This window comes from Capsicum annuum, chromosome 12, assembly GCF_002878395.1.
Source record: "Capsicum annuum cultivar UCD-10X-F1 chromosome 12, UCD10Xv1.1, whole genome shotgun sequence".
Lineage (NCBI taxonomy): Eukaryota > Viridiplantae > Streptophyta > Magnoliopsida > Solanales > Solanaceae > Capsicum > Capsicum annuum.
In genome coordinates, this window is record NC_061122.1 from 225,391,476 (window position 1) to 225,406,485 (window position 15,010).

Below are 15,010 nucleotides of genomic sequence, written 5' to 3' on the forward strand. Positions count from 1 at the left end.
GGGTGCAAATAAAAAAAGTTGCATACATTCAAGGGTCCAACTTTTTTTCTTAGTACTTCACGTTTTGTATAATTTTGCAATAAAATAAAATATGTTAGGGGTTTAATCACAAGAGATAAATCAACATGGGTGCAAATAAAAAAAGTTGCGTACATTCAAGGGGTCCAACTTTTTTATTAATTTAATCGAATTTTAATGTACTTCGCGTTTTGTATAATTTTGCAAATAAATAAAATGTTAGGGGTGTAATCACAAAAGACAAAACAACATGGGTGCAAATAAAAAAGTTACATACATTTAAGGGTGCAAAAATGCAAATAACTCTCACTTAAACCGGGTCAAGTTCAAATCAAAATCGGGTCATTTATAAACCTCAGTTGAGTATTCATTCAAATGAAAAATTCTCCTTAGCACTTCGCAAAACTCACAAAACTCTTGCGATCCAGTTTAGCATAATCCAAAAGCTATGGCGAAGAAGAGCAATGGCGGATGGTATGTTGAACGAGATCAGGAAAACTCTTACGATCGAGTTAGATGGTTGAATTTGATGATTTCGGAGCCTTATTATCTGTTTCACTTGCTCGTTTTCTTCACATATATCCCCGTTCGTATCTCCGCTTTCCAAATTCTATCTCCGGCTCGCAATTCCTTCCTGCTTAAACGAGTAATCACCGTTTCTCCTGCTTGAGTATCGCTTTTTTGTAATGAGTGAAGTGTTTTTCGTATCTGAACTCTAGGTGTATGAGTTTTTTTGTCAAAGAATACTTCAAATATCAATTGTTTACTTTTTCTACCTGAAATAATGGACACCTGATAGTTCAGGTGTGAAATTCGAAAAAACAAAATAGTTTAGTTTAAATACAAGAGTTAAAGGCAAAAAAATACACTTAAAGTATTTGATTTATTGAGTTTCATATCTGAACTATTAGGTATATGTGTTTTTTTGTTAAAGCGCACTTCAACTATCAATTGTTTACTTTTTCTAACTGAAATATGGGATACCGGATAGTTCAGGTATGAAATTTGAAAAACAAAATAGTCTAGGTATGAAAAACAAAATAGTTAAGGTATGAAATTTGAAAAACAAAATAGCTTGGCGGTGTTTTTGGCCATTAACTCTTTTGTAATCTATTAGGTGTATGAGTTTTTTTGTCAAAGCACACTTCAATTATCAATTGTTTACTTTCTCTACCTAAAATATGGGACACCGGATCGACAAACAAAATAGTTTAGCGGTGTTTTTGACCATTAACTCTTTTGTAAACTATTAGGTGTATGAGTTTTTTGGTCAAAGCACACTTCAACGTTCAATCGTTTACTTTTTCTACCTGAAATATGGGACACATGATAGTTTAGGTATGAAATTCAAAAAACTAAATAGTTTAGTGGTGTTTTTTACCATTAACTCTTTTGTAAATAAGTGTTTTTGTTTGTGTAGCTATATTGATAGATATAATGGCTTGATGAGAGTGAATTCGTTTGGGATGGTTGTTACGTATTGAATAGTGAATTCGTTTGGGATGGTTGTTACGTATTGAATAGTGAATTCGTTTGGGATGGTTGTTACGTATTGAATTGTATTTGTTAGTTTAAATACAAGAGTTAATGGCAAAAACACACCTAAAGTATCTGATTTATTGAGTTTCATATCTGAGCTATTAAGTGTATAAGTTTTTTTGTCAAAGCACACTTCAACTATCAATTGTTTACTTTTTCTACCTGAAATATGGGACACATGATAGTTCAGGTGTGAAATTCGAAAAACAAAATAGTTTAGCTGTGTTTTTGGCCATTAACTCTTAACCTTTTTGTAAATAAGTGTTTTTGTATGTGTAGCTATATTGATAGACAGGGACGGACCTATAGACTATTTTTTTATGCTCTGACACTCATTAAATCCGACGCAGGCTAGTTATAAGAAGATACCTGAGTGCTTTAGTTTCTAGGCAGAAACTTAAAGCTTTGGGCATCAATATGTGTGTGTGAACTTTTCGAGCACCCACGTCCCCTAAATCTCCGGTCTGCCACTGTTGATAGATATAGTGGCTTGATGAGAATGAAATTGTTTGGAATGGTTGTTACGTATTGTATTGTGCTTGTTAGTTTAAATAAAGGAGTTAATGGTAAAAAACACGTCTAAAGTATCTCAATTTTTCGAGTTTCATAGCTGAATTATTTGGTGTGCGAGTTTCCTACCTGTACTATTACCAATTATTTATCAAAATACACCTGAATTATCATCGTTTCCATTTTCCTACCTGAAGTTTAGGTTACGAAACAAGAACAATTGATAGTTCAAGTAGGAAACATGCACAATTGATAGTAGAGGTGTGTTTTGATAAATAATTGGTGATACTTCAGGTAGAAAATGGGAAATATTTTTAGTTGGGGTGTGTTTTGATAAATAGTTGGTGCTAGTTCACATAGGAACCAGGAACTATTGATAGTTGAGGTATGTTTTGATAAATAGTTGATGATACTTCAAGTAGGAATCAGGAACAATTGATAGTTGAGGTGTGTTTAGATAAATAGTTGGTGAGCAGTTAGGAAACTCACACACATGTTAGTTTAGGTGTGGAACTTGAAAACCATGATACTTTAGGTATGTTTTAATTGTTGAAAAACCATCATACTTCGCTCTAAATATGATGTTTGCTTTAATTGTTGATTAAATTTTGAGTTAATAGTCAAAAATACAAGGGACTTTCACTTTTTCCACAAATTTCACACCTTAACGGTCAGCTACTCTTCCTAAATGTGCCATCACCATCCATGTATTAAAACACACATCGAATTTCACACCCTAACTATCAACTACTCTTCTACTAAATGTACCATCACCATCTATGTATTAAAACACACATCGAAGCTGATTAGACTAACTAACCATTGTTCTGAAATTATTTCAATATCGAACCTTGGTATATAAGAGCTCTGAATCGAATCTCGTATGAAAGAAGATCTTTTGTCTCATGGTAGCTTCTCTTCCTACGTGAACTATCATCATCTCCTCAGCTACGTGTATTTTAATACATAGATGGTGACAGTTAAGGTAGAAAAATGGAATAGCTGGTGATAGTTTAAATAGGAAAAGGGAACAACTAATAGTTGGAGTGTGAAACTCGCAAAAAATTGATTGTTTAGGTGTGCTTTGACCATTTATATCATATTGTTAATGCTGTTGTTATGTAACGCTGAAAAGGGTCCTTTTATGTTGTGACTAGTATGATAGCTCTGTTACCTTTATTTTTCTCATCTGGCATGATGAAACAACAAAAAACAATACAATCTATCCAAATATGGTACTTATCGAAATAGTAGAGTACAATACGGTAGTATACATTCTGAAAGGGTTTGTAACAACCATGTAAACAAGCTGGCAATATACTTGATTGAAATTCTGTCCCTGTTTGTACTGTCATTATAGTCTCATTCACGATTTGCTGTTTCGTTGACAGGAGATTCAAGTGTTTGTTGCATACTGTGTCTTGACTATTGTGAAGGTAAATATTTAGCAGACCTTTTCCAATAGAGATGTAGCATATGCACCTTGCTTCTTTTTTTTTTTTTTTAAGTCTCTTCATGTTTTTGCTCATTCCTCACTCGTCCCAAGGCTTATGTAATATACATGTTTTTTCACTTATGGGAGATCACAGTTAGACTTCTCAGTTTGGAGTTTATCCGTTGATATGTATAAGTATCACCTTATACTGTTATTTGTCTTGAGTCGGAGGTCCATCGGAAACGGCCTCGTTACTTCGTATGTGGTAGTGGTATGGACTGCATACACTTTACCCTCCCCAAACCTCATTTTGTGGGAGTACACTGGGTATATTGTTGTTGCTGTTGTTGTTGGATGCATTAAAGAAAGGTTAACTTTTCCTTATCCAAATGAACGAACTCGTATAACTGTTCAATTGCTTTATATTTGCTGTTCAGCCCCTGAAATTTCTATTGTTGATGCCTAAATTGTTATCTTTAAAAGGAGAGATCTATACTTGTTGATTTGACATTGTTGTTTACTTTGCACGACAGATTGTAAGGACAGAAAGCTGGGAATCATTCATTCAAGATATTTTGTTGTTTGCTAAGGTTATATCTGATATTTTTATGCCCTTCATCCTCAATCCTCGCATAATTCTGCCCTCTTCATCATGATGTATAATTAATATGGTTGTGGATAAGTGGATGTAGACATGTAGTTGTCTCTGATTTGCAAAATCCGTAAATTACCAAAAAAGCCAGTAATACTTCCCCTATCTCATTTTGTTTTCCCTAGTTATTGTGTAGAAAGTCGACTAGAGTCTTCTTTGTGTGAGACCTTGTAAAGTGACACCATTTTTAGATCATTTTAACTCAAAAACTGATGATTAGTCTATTTCTATTTAGTTTCTAAACATGATATTCATCTTCAGCCTTGAATAAAAAAAATTGAAGTCTATTTTCAGTAAATAAGTAAATCAATGTCCAATAGAAGAGCTGAAAAATCTGTGTGCACTTTAGATTAGTCTATATCATGTGAATTTCTGAAATCTCCTAGTACAACTAAATAGGATAATGGGAATTTTCTCATAGAAATGCAGATAATTTTGTCTGCGCAACAGAGAGGATTGCAGCAGTTACTCCCCTCCCCCCCTCCCATCCACCACCACAAAAAAAAGGAATAGTAAAATAAATAAACGAGATTGCAGTTAAATTGGAAACTATAGCAACCATTTAATACCTTAATGTTGTGAAAGGCATTAATTGTTGTGGGTTTCTTTTCTGCATTATACCTTTAGGAATAAAAAGAAGTTATGTATCAGCAGTTACTTGAAAGAGAAACTATAAAAAAGAGCTTCCATAAACATAGGACTAGTGCTACAGTGACTAATGGGAGTTTGTAATTTATTATTATTATTTTCTGATTGCATGATAATTCTATTGATATTTGAGCAATGATAGTTTGTAACTTATAATGGAAAGATAAGCTTGAATCAACTTATGGTACTTTTAAGTCATAGCATTTCAGAATTTCCCCATGATTGGGAAAAAAACATTGCAGACTTTTCCATACTGGTCTTAGTGGTACTAGATTGAAAAAGGAATTCTAAGGACTAAGAATGAACATGGTGAAAGTGGTGTATTCAATCTATGTTGGTCCCCTTTGATACTACATTATGCTTATACAAAAGAAAGAAGAAAAACAACTCTGTGGGATTAGCAGAATAGCTACTGTGTGGCATTCAGTTAGTATGATATTAGCAAGCAGAGAGAAATTTCTTATTAGGAAATAACTACTGTAATTAGCGTTCATCCCGACGTTTCACAAATTTCTGCTTCTTCATTGCGCATACTTGAGCATCAAATTTAATATGGGAAATCTGGTTTCAAATTTCATTACCATCTACAGTATTTTTTCTGCTGAATTCCCATTATTTACCATTGTAATATTTAACACAAAATTGCTTATTTTCAGATTTTCCTTACTGCCATCGCGTTAGTTTTGGATTATCACCTGTCTCTCTGGTATGCATTGGCATTTTTAGGTGGGTTCTACTCTTGTTTGCAGTTTATGATAATGCTAGCTCTGAAACTTGATAGGGATGTTCAAAAGCACTATGATTGTCATAATGTGATGCATGAATAAGCACTACATGAAATCTATTTATTAGATGGATCTATGTTGCTAGGACTCTTCAAAATGGTCAACACGTGTGTGTCGGATTCGCCAAAGGTAGTGTACAACAACAACAACAAACCCAGTGTATTCCCACCTAGTGGGGTCTGGGGGGGTAAGATGTACGCAGTCCATACCTCTACCTCTGATGAAGTAGAAAGGCTGTTTCCGATAGACCCCCGGCTCAAGACACGAGATACCACACAAACACATAGTAAAACACAGAAGCAGATTACATAACATAAATACGGCACCCATAAGTAATATAAAACAGAGGAAAGCAACGGAAAGCACACAGATTCGTAATAAAACATGGAACACGGAAGACGGAATCATAACAGGAATAAAACCCCCACCAAGTAATTCCCTATACTAGCGACCCAAACTGGCCCTAATCCTCTGCCGAAATTCGCGCCCTCCAGACCTTCCTATCTAGGGTCATGTCCTCGGTGAGCTGTAACTGTTCCATGTCCCGCCTAATCACCTCGCCCCAGTACTTCTTCGGCCTACCCCTACCCCGCCTAAAACCATCCAACGCTAGCCTCTCGCACCTACGGACCGGGGCATCCATGCCCCTCCTCTTCACGTGTCCGAACCATCTCAATCGTGCTTCCCGCATCTTGCACTCCACTGAAGTCACACCAACCTTCTCCCGGATAGTCTCATTCCGAACTCTATCCCCTCTAGTCAGTCCACATATCCAGCGCAACATCCGCATTTCTGCCACCTTCATTTTCTGGATGTGGGAGTTCTTAACTGGCCAACACTCCGCTCCATACAACAAGGCCGGACGGACTACCACCCTGTAGAATTTGCCTTTAAGCTTGGGCGGCACCTTCTTATCACACAACACCCCCGACGCGAGTTTCCACTTCAGTCATCCCGCCCCAATACGATGTGAGACATCCTCGTCAATCTCACCGTTACTCTGGATCACGGACCCAAGATACTTAAACTTATCCCTCTTACATACCTCCTGTGCTTCCAGCTTCACTACTACCTCATTCTCCCGCCTCACGTCATTAAACTTGCATTCCACATACTCTGTCTTGCTTCTGCTCACCCTGAACCCTTTAGACTCAAGAGTTTGCCTCCACACCTCTAATTTGTCATTCACACCCCCTCGAGTCTCATCTATCAGAACTACATCGTCTACAAAAAGCATACACCACGGCACCTCCCCTTGAATGCGCCGCATCAACACATCCATTACCAACGCAAACAAAAAGGGACTAAGAGTAGATCCCTGGTGCAATCCTGTCAGGACAGTGAAATGCTCTGAGTCTCCTCCCGCCGTCCTCACCTGGGTTTTCGCTCCATCATACATATCCTTAATTACTCTGGTATATGCCAGCGGTACTCCACTCACCTCCAAGCATCTCCAAAGCACCTCCCTGGGGACTTTGTCGTATGCCTTCTCCAGATCGATAAACACCATGTGCAGATCCTTCTTCCGCTCCCTATACTGCTCCACCAACCTCCGCACCAGGTGGATTGCCTCCGTCGTCGAGCGGCCGGGCATAAATCCAAACTGGTTTTTCGAAATAGACACTATCCGTCTCAGCCTCACCTCGACCGCTCTCTCCCAGATCTTCATAGAGTGACTCAATAACTTAATCCCCCTATAGTTATTGCAACTCTGAATGTCCCCCTTATTCTTATAGTGTATTTTTGGAAAATCCGACATGGGTGTGGTATCGAAAGTGAAGAGTCCGTGCAACTTAGAGATGGATGACGTAATGTCTTTCTCAGCCTTTTGCAATTTCATTCTTACCCTTATTTGAGAATGTCGTTTATTTGATGATTTTATCTAATGCAGTCGTTGTATCGGTGTTTCCCTTGCAGTTATACACATTATAGCTCAACAGCCTCCATATGAAGGACTAGGTACTCTTGCTGCTCCTGTTGTTTGGTTTACCTTACTTAGAAAAGCTTCTTGTGAGGGTACATTTGTTTCTTATAGTTTTCTGTGCATAAGGTACATAGAGTGAGTTGTAAAAATAAAATTAAAGGCTAACTGGTGTAAATGTAAATGCCAGGTTCTTCTAATCACTTGACACCATTGCAGTTGGAGAGCTTGCTTACTGAAGGGAATACATCACGATTTTGGCTGGTTGATTCTCTGCAGTTTCTTTATCTGTATTTTCTACTTAGTGTTGTGGGTCTTCTGCCCCCCCGAAGATTAAATAACATACATGTTTTTAGCTATGGTGATTGTGGTGAATCCTTAGGAGATTTAGCCATTTGGGAAATACTCTTGAGCTGTATTGTGCAAGCAGAAACTTACAAAAACCTTGTTTTGAAAATCCAACACATATATGTTCATCCAGCTTATCCTGTTTGCTTCAGCTTGTCAAGGACATGACCCTAGATAAAAAGGTGTGGAGGAGGTGGATTAGGGTAGAAGGATAGTAGGAAGATGTGTCACTGTTAGTAGGTAGGAGGTCTTTGTTTTGTTACCCGTGCCTGTAACTATAGTACTAGTATTAGTTCTGTGTGTGATCATTTGTCGTATTACTTGGTGAGTCTTGTTTATGTTATTATTTAGTGTGGTAATTCCTATTATTTCTTGTCCCTTTACTATTTCTTTTCTAGACTGTTTTATCTTGAGCCGGGGGTCTGTCAGAGACAATCTCTATCTCACCTCTGAGGTAGTGGCATGGAGTATGGACTGCATACACTTACCTTCTCCAGACCCCACTTGGTGTGAATATACTGGGTATGTGGTTGTTGTTGTTGTTGTTGTTGTTGCAGCTGATCCTGTCTGCTATATAAGTTTTTTCTTCCTTTTGAGATGGTAAAAGTGTTATTAAGTGTGTTATACAAGCACTGGGCTATCCTGTAATCCTTGAGTAGTTGAGCGGGAAAAACATTTAAATTTGTTTGGCTCCACAATGTGGTCAGCACTTAGTCATTGTTAACATTATTCTTGTGATACTTGTTAAATGGACCTTGGCCCTTACTCAATTCCGAAGCTAGTGCATGTGGGGAGAATTGCCGAAAACCATATAAAGAGAGACCTCCCATCCCCAAATTAGCCTATATGGGACTCAACATCCCACACACTTAGGACTGGAAATATGGGGGTGTAGACAATATAAGATAGGGGGCCTAAAATCGAGTAAATTATGATTGGAATGAGCTTGGCTTTGATACCATGTTATATGAACCTCGGGTTTAACTTAATCCCAAAATCTAGCTTATGGGAAGGATTGTCAAGAAGCCAAGACCCTATAAAGAGACATCTCATTTCTAAGTGAGACGCTGTGGGACTCAACAGTACCTCATCCTCTTTTGCCAATTTAAATCCTCCCTTTTTTCCATTTATCTGGCACAGAAGTAAAACTGGGGAATTTAGTTAAATTCCTTTAAATTGCAATTATTGAATGAGTAGACAATGCTAAATAGAGTAATATGCTGCTTGATTAGAATGTTTCAATAGAAGAAATAAGGAGGATCTAATCCCACTCTCTGTGTGTCATGTGGCAAAAAGAAAATGGAGATGACATGAAAATGGCCTCTCTATTTTTGTCTATAATCTCTGTATTTCTGTTCCTTCTTATACTTTACGGATAGTCACCTTTGGCAGGTCGAATTTCGCGCTTTCTCCACATCGGCTTGCGTATGCACAAGTTCCTTTTTTCCAGAACTTTCAATAACGTGAGTGTGATGCTCCATTTTGAAATTATCATCATTTCTTCACCCAAATTTGAATTCTTTGAGAGCCTTTCTTTGTAGTTGGAAATGCAAGTTTTTTATATGTTTTCCTGAACAGATACTCAAATGCAAATTTATCATTCGGGACAGTTGATCTTGGACTCTTCCCTAATGCTGCAGAAAAATTTGGCATTCCTTTTGGTATGTTATTATTTATTCTACTGGTACATTCATTATGTGAACTGGATTTGTTGATTTTGTGGTGTGAAGTCCTAATCTTGTTTTGTTTGACTGGTTCATTGGGACATCTAATCTAGGAAGCTTGAACCAACTTCCAGTGTACATTCTGTTTGAGAATGCTACAGAGGTTGCACGCTTTCCAGAGTTTGATTCTGAGCCGTATGTTTTTGGTCCTACCATTACAAAGGTATTCTCTGCCACCACAAGGTGCAGGTGTCGTGTCTGCCTGCCTCTTCCCCTGCATCCCCTTTCTGTTCCCCTAAGCGAATTAACCTATCCTGTTGCATATTTAAACTGCTTGCTTTCATTTTGTGCTTTTCTCTGTTCCATATAGTTGAAGTATTCACCTTTTATGTTTCACCATTATATTTTTGCACAATGCTTAATGGTTGACCTCATTATTTTTTTTGTAGATTCAGATTTTTTCATCCTTTAACAACGACCAGTTAGGGAATAATTCACATTACGAACCCTCAAATCCTTCTGTCTAATGAAAGCAGAAATTTTCTGCCTAATGAAACTACAACACCGGAGGCCTGAGCCATCTGTCATATGTTTATCTATTAAAAAGCAGAGTTCTGAAAATAGATTTTCCCGGTTGAAGACTATTTTTGAATTTCCTCTTTTGCTAGGCAAATAATAGCTCAAAAAGATGAAATGGTTGTAGTTCTGCTTGAACCAGCAAAACAGTCTGCACTTCCAATTATACATTTTTCGTTTTAGGATGTTTCGCATTGTCATATCTTCTAAATATTTACTAGTTTTTTTTCTTACATCAAGTTTGAACTATTTAATTTTGCAATAAAAGAATAAGCACCCAAGGGTGTGGCCTAGTGATCAATGAAGTGAGTTGTGAACCAGCGGAGGAAAAAAACACTAGGTGATTCTTCTCATATGTCCTAGCCTTGGTGGACAGAGTTATCCGGTATTTGTTACTGGTGGGACAGGTATTCCATGGCTTTAGTTGAGGTGCGTGAAAGCTGACCCGGAAACCACTGTTATCCAAAAAAAAAAAACTTCTTATTTAATTTGGTTAAATAACAGTCCACATGAACTACTTTCTATATATAGGATTTTTTTTTTGATAAGGCAAATAATTTTATTAATATTTTTGTGTGTGTGTGTGTGGTGGTGGTGGTGGTGGGGGACCGTATACATATACCAAAAGGATACTTACACCAAAATATATATAGGATTTTAGGTACGGTACTTGTGTGCTAATGCTAAAATTCGAGTAGCTTGTTGAATTCTTCATCTATTATTGTCGAAGAGTTTAAAGTTGTAGGGACAAAGTAGTAATAACAAAGTTTGGTAGAGGCCCATTCTCCTCGTTATCATGTGATCACAAACTCATCGTGTGGTAGTGAAGACAGAAGGTTTGGGCTACTTTATAGTCTGTTCCAACTATTTTTCCCACAGCAATTAAGAAAAACGTACTTTATTGTATTATGAAAATTCATCATGAGTTGGCAAAGTTAGGCTGACTGCCAGCCTACTGCTGCCCTCCTTCTTTATCTGGGTTTCGGACCAGCAATGTGAGCAAAGCTCACACAGGCGGAGATAAAAACTTACCATGCTAAAAAGAAAAGAAGAAATATTTTTCTGCGACGATATGTTAAAATAATTATACCCTACTCCTAGCAGGCAAGTAAATATTCTACTAAGTACAGAATATCTATGATATCTTAGTTCACTGAATAGAGGATGTTGTGAATCTCAGACACCTTTGAAAACATGACTTCATTATTCCCTTTGACTTTTAATAAATTATTCTAGAAGTCCAATCACAACCAAAATCATGCTTCATGCTTTCGATGGCTACCTTCTGGCACTTGCTGTCGGTACTATATTTATCCTGAAAAAACATACTTAGCAATACCTTATTGCTTCCTTAGTGCAAATATAGGTACTTGAAATTGGCATCTTAGAATCAGTTGTATCTCGTCATTCTTGAGATTTCAGTTGTCTGTTGTTTCTAAACAATGGAATTCTGTGTTGATGACATTTGCAAGTCCTTTGTTGCAGAAACTTCTTTGTGGGCGTTTTGAGCTTGACAAAAGACTTCTGGATTATGTAAATGGAAAATAGGTAATGGTGACCTGTAATTGCTTGAGCACCTTTAAAGTACTTTCAATACCTAGCTTATGTGCCTTCCATCACTGTATATGTGTTTTTCTTTACTACGTGTGTTCATTCACATAACCTTCTAAACTCACTGTTGCACATCATGTTTTCTTGGATTCTTTAGTTAGTTCTAGTCCTCTTATAATTTTCCTTAAACCCGTGGAACAATTTTTCGCTTGAAATGTTGTAGACCTATATTTTCATTAAATGTAGGAACTTTCCCCGTTTTGTTGCATTTTACCCCACAGACAAATGAATTAGTTGATTCCTTGTTTCTTGTGCTGTTTGACATGCGTGGGTCTTGGAACAACAATTCACAGGGCGGTGAAACTACCGTTTGTTAGCATACACACTCTGCATACATCGTTAATTGCCTTTAGGGCAGCCCGGTGCACTAAAGCTGCCGCTATGCGCGGTGTCCGGGGAAGGGCCTCACCACAAGGGCAATTACTGCATTGCGGTTGGAATTACTTATGTTAGCTTCAAGTTTATTCTGATTTTAATTCTTGTAACATGAAGGTTTAGTTAATAACCCAAACAAATGCATTGGAACATTCCTGCAGGTCAAACATGAAAGGTATTTAATACCTCCCTTTTGCTTCGTCTGGGCGTTTGTTCTTCCGACCCCAATAGAAGGAGATGTTATATTCATTCTCATTCATTCGGTTTCTGAAGATGCTAATCGCTTTTGTTTCCTCACACTTCCTGTCAAAACTAGAGGCAAACATGTTAAGGGTGCTGGATCAGCGATATGAATTTGTTTTTCCCCAAGACATGAAATTGAGGGGATTTCTTTTAAATCTTTTTTACCCTCCCTAGGAGCTCACATCCTTTTTGCTCCTTGGTGACTCGAACTCACAACCTTAGGTTTGTAAGTGAGAGGTACTTATCATCCAAGCAACCCCTTTTTGTCAAATTGAGGGGACTGCTTGTAAGGAAATTGTCTTTTTCATTTCTTTCTCTTACATAGCTAAAAGGGGAAGATAGGACCTACTTTGCTGCAGTCATTATTGTAACATTGTAGTTCAAATTGTGTCTTGTGACCACAAGGAAAACATTGTGGTTTATGGCGAATGAGATGTAACCTGTGTTTGGATTGTTCCAATTAATTCTTTGTTTGGTTCAAATTGTTGGATTGGATTGGATTTATTTTCATTTGGCTAGTATAGGATGTAGTAATAAAAATGGAAAGATGGGAAGTTTAAGGGGTCATTTGGTAGAGTGTATTGAAAAGTTAATGCATGCATTAGTTTAATGTGTACTACTAATATCTTGTTTGGTATACTTTCACCCTATGTATAACTAATGCTTGTTGTGTATTGAGATGTGTATTACTAAATACTTGAACATCTGTAGTATTAGCAATATAATGGATTCAATGCATGCATTAACATAATTAAAGACACTATTATCCTCAAAAGAATTTCTGCATCCTTTCCAACATATATTTAGAAGGTAATTTTTGTAAAAAAATAAATAAAAAAAATTAGAAATTATTTAATTCATGTTATTTTAATACATCAAACCAAACATTGCATAAGAAAAATACAAGCATTACCATCATATTTTGCATTATTTTTATACGCTCTACCAAACGATCCCTAAATGTGAAAGCTCAGCATATTGTGTTGGAGTTTTGCCATTAGAACTCTTTTAACTTGTAAAACCAAAGAAAATAGTTATGCTAGTGAGAATTAGGCATACATTTGTGGTCTGGCCTTCTCCTGAACCTTGCATATTGTGGGATCTTTACTGCACCGAGCTGCTCTACTACCAAACGACCCCTAAATGTGAAAGTTCAGCATATTGTGTTGGAGTTTTGCCATTAGAACTCTTTTAACTTGTAAAACCAAAGAAAATAGTTATGCTAGTGAGAATTAGGCATACCTTTGTGGTCTGGCCTTCTCTTGAACCTTGCATATTGCGGGATCTTTACCGCACCGAGCTGCCCATAGTAAGAATTGGGCATATCATTGTCAGCAACATAGTGTCCTATAAACCATGGTCGACGGTGCCGTAGGCAATCATTAAGGAGAGCATGCAGATTGTTCACAACTTTATATTTTGTGAAGAGAATGATTTTTAGATGAAACCAGGACTTGGTTTATACGATTTTATTAATATTAATAATGAGTTATATTCTAACTTTCTTTCCATAGAAATTTTGTAATTGAGTTTAACTTATCATGATTTATTTTAAAAAACGGAATTTTGACTTAAAATGTACCAAGAAAATCTAATTTTTATAGCATGTGTGTCTGGCCAAAACGGTAAGTCAAATACCTATTAGTTTGATTATCAATATCTTATGCTTACAACTCAAAGTTTAATAGCCCAAACATATAACAATCAAAATTGAATCGAGTGAAATTTTTTTATCCATTTCTCTATTCTCTTCTATAATGTACTAATCTATCTATCTATATACTAGAGCCCAACATTAAAATATTTATTTATCTTTTCAATCTTGATATATTTGAATAAAATTTTTTAATAAAGGGATTGCATATGTTTTCTAGGATTCATCCGGAATCTAGCATGAGTTCAACATGTGTTATTTTAATATGTATTCAGATAATTTAAGTTGTTAATTATTGTAATTTATAATATTTTTATGTAATTTTTAAATTAATAAATGTTACTTTTCTTGTCCAAATTTTTGTGGCATTGATAGTCAATTATATTTTAAAAATAATTTAAGTTTTTAATTAGTGTGATTTATAATAATTTTCTTCTATTCCAATTTCAGTGACACTAATATAATTTCAAGAGTCGACCAAATATTTGTATCTTTTAAATTTTTTAAGTTGTTAATTGTTGTGATTTCTAGTATTTTTCATGTAATTTTTTTGAAATATATAACATATTAAATTGTTTTTAGATATTTAAAGTTGTTAACTATTGTAATTTGTAATACTTTTTACGTAATTTTTGAATAATATATGCTACTCTCCTTATCCAGAGTTTTGTGTCGACGTTAGCCAATTATATTTTTTAAATAATTTAAATTTTTGATCATTGTGATTTATAATATTTTTTCTACTTCAATTTATGTGGCACAATGCTTAAATGACCATAATAATTAATTAGGGGTGATATAGTAAAATGTAATTATTATTATTTATTATTTTTATAATGTGTATGTGTTGATTTACGAAGAATTTGGAAACATTTAGAAATGTGTTGAATGTTACAAATGTTAATAATCCATTTGGTGCTTCTTGATTTCTCTACATTTATCTCTTGTGTGTTTTTACTCTTTTGTCCTTTGAGTATATGTAGTAATTTTTATTTTTATTTTTAAAATATCATGAAAATTTTTATTCATAG

The 15,010-nt window shown here is 35.9% G+C and overlaps 1 protein-coding gene across 3 annotated transcripts; it reads left to right on the top strand.

Moving 5' to 3' along the window:
- Positions 1-373: 373 nt before the first annotated feature.
- LOC107850950 (thioredoxin-related transmembrane protein 2) lies at positions 374-12,807 on the top strand. 3 transcript variants are annotated; one of them, XR_007048473.1, is made up of 12 exons: positions 379-664; positions 3,459-3,503; positions 4,036-4,092; positions 5,459-5,528; positions 7,505-7,546; positions 7,699-7,772; positions 9,249-9,319; positions 9,435-9,517; positions 9,634-9,743; positions 11,582-11,644; positions 12,001-12,140; positions 12,244-12,807. XR_007048473.1 is itself a non-coding variant. In XM_016695810.2 (11 exons), the coding sequence occupies exons 1-10, from the start codon at positions 467-469 to the stop codon at positions 11,642-11,644; spliced, it is 813 nt and encodes a 270-aa protein (XP_016551296.2). In that variant the 5' UTR covers positions 374-466; the 3' UTR covers positions 12,244-12,807. The 3 variants fall into 3 exon arrangements, 2 of the variants coding, with proteins under 2 accessions (XP_016551296.2, XP_016551295.2); XM_016695810.2 differs by lacking the exon at positions 12,001-12,140 and having other exon boundaries at positions 374-664; XM_016695809.2 differs by lacking the exons at positions 11,582-11,644; positions 12,001-12,140; positions 12,244-12,807 and adding an exon at positions 9,970-10,639.
- The last annotated feature ends 2,203 nt before the right edge of the window (positions 12,808-15,010 follow it).

Excerpts from the sequence above, each read along its gene's own strand:
- LOC107850950 (XM_016695809.2), top strand. The coding sequence starts at position 467 with ATGGCGAAGAAGAGCAATGGCGGATGGTATGTTGAACGAGATCAGGAA. Across the intron at positions 4,093-5,458 it reads ATATTTTGTTGTTTGCTAAG|ATTTTCCTTACTGCCATCGC; the intron begins GTTATATCTGAT and ends GCTTATTTTCAG. Across the intron at positions 9,518-9,633 it reads AAAATTTGGCATTCCTTTTG|GAAGCTTGAACCAACTTCCA; the intron begins GTATGTTATTAT and ends CATCTAATCTAG.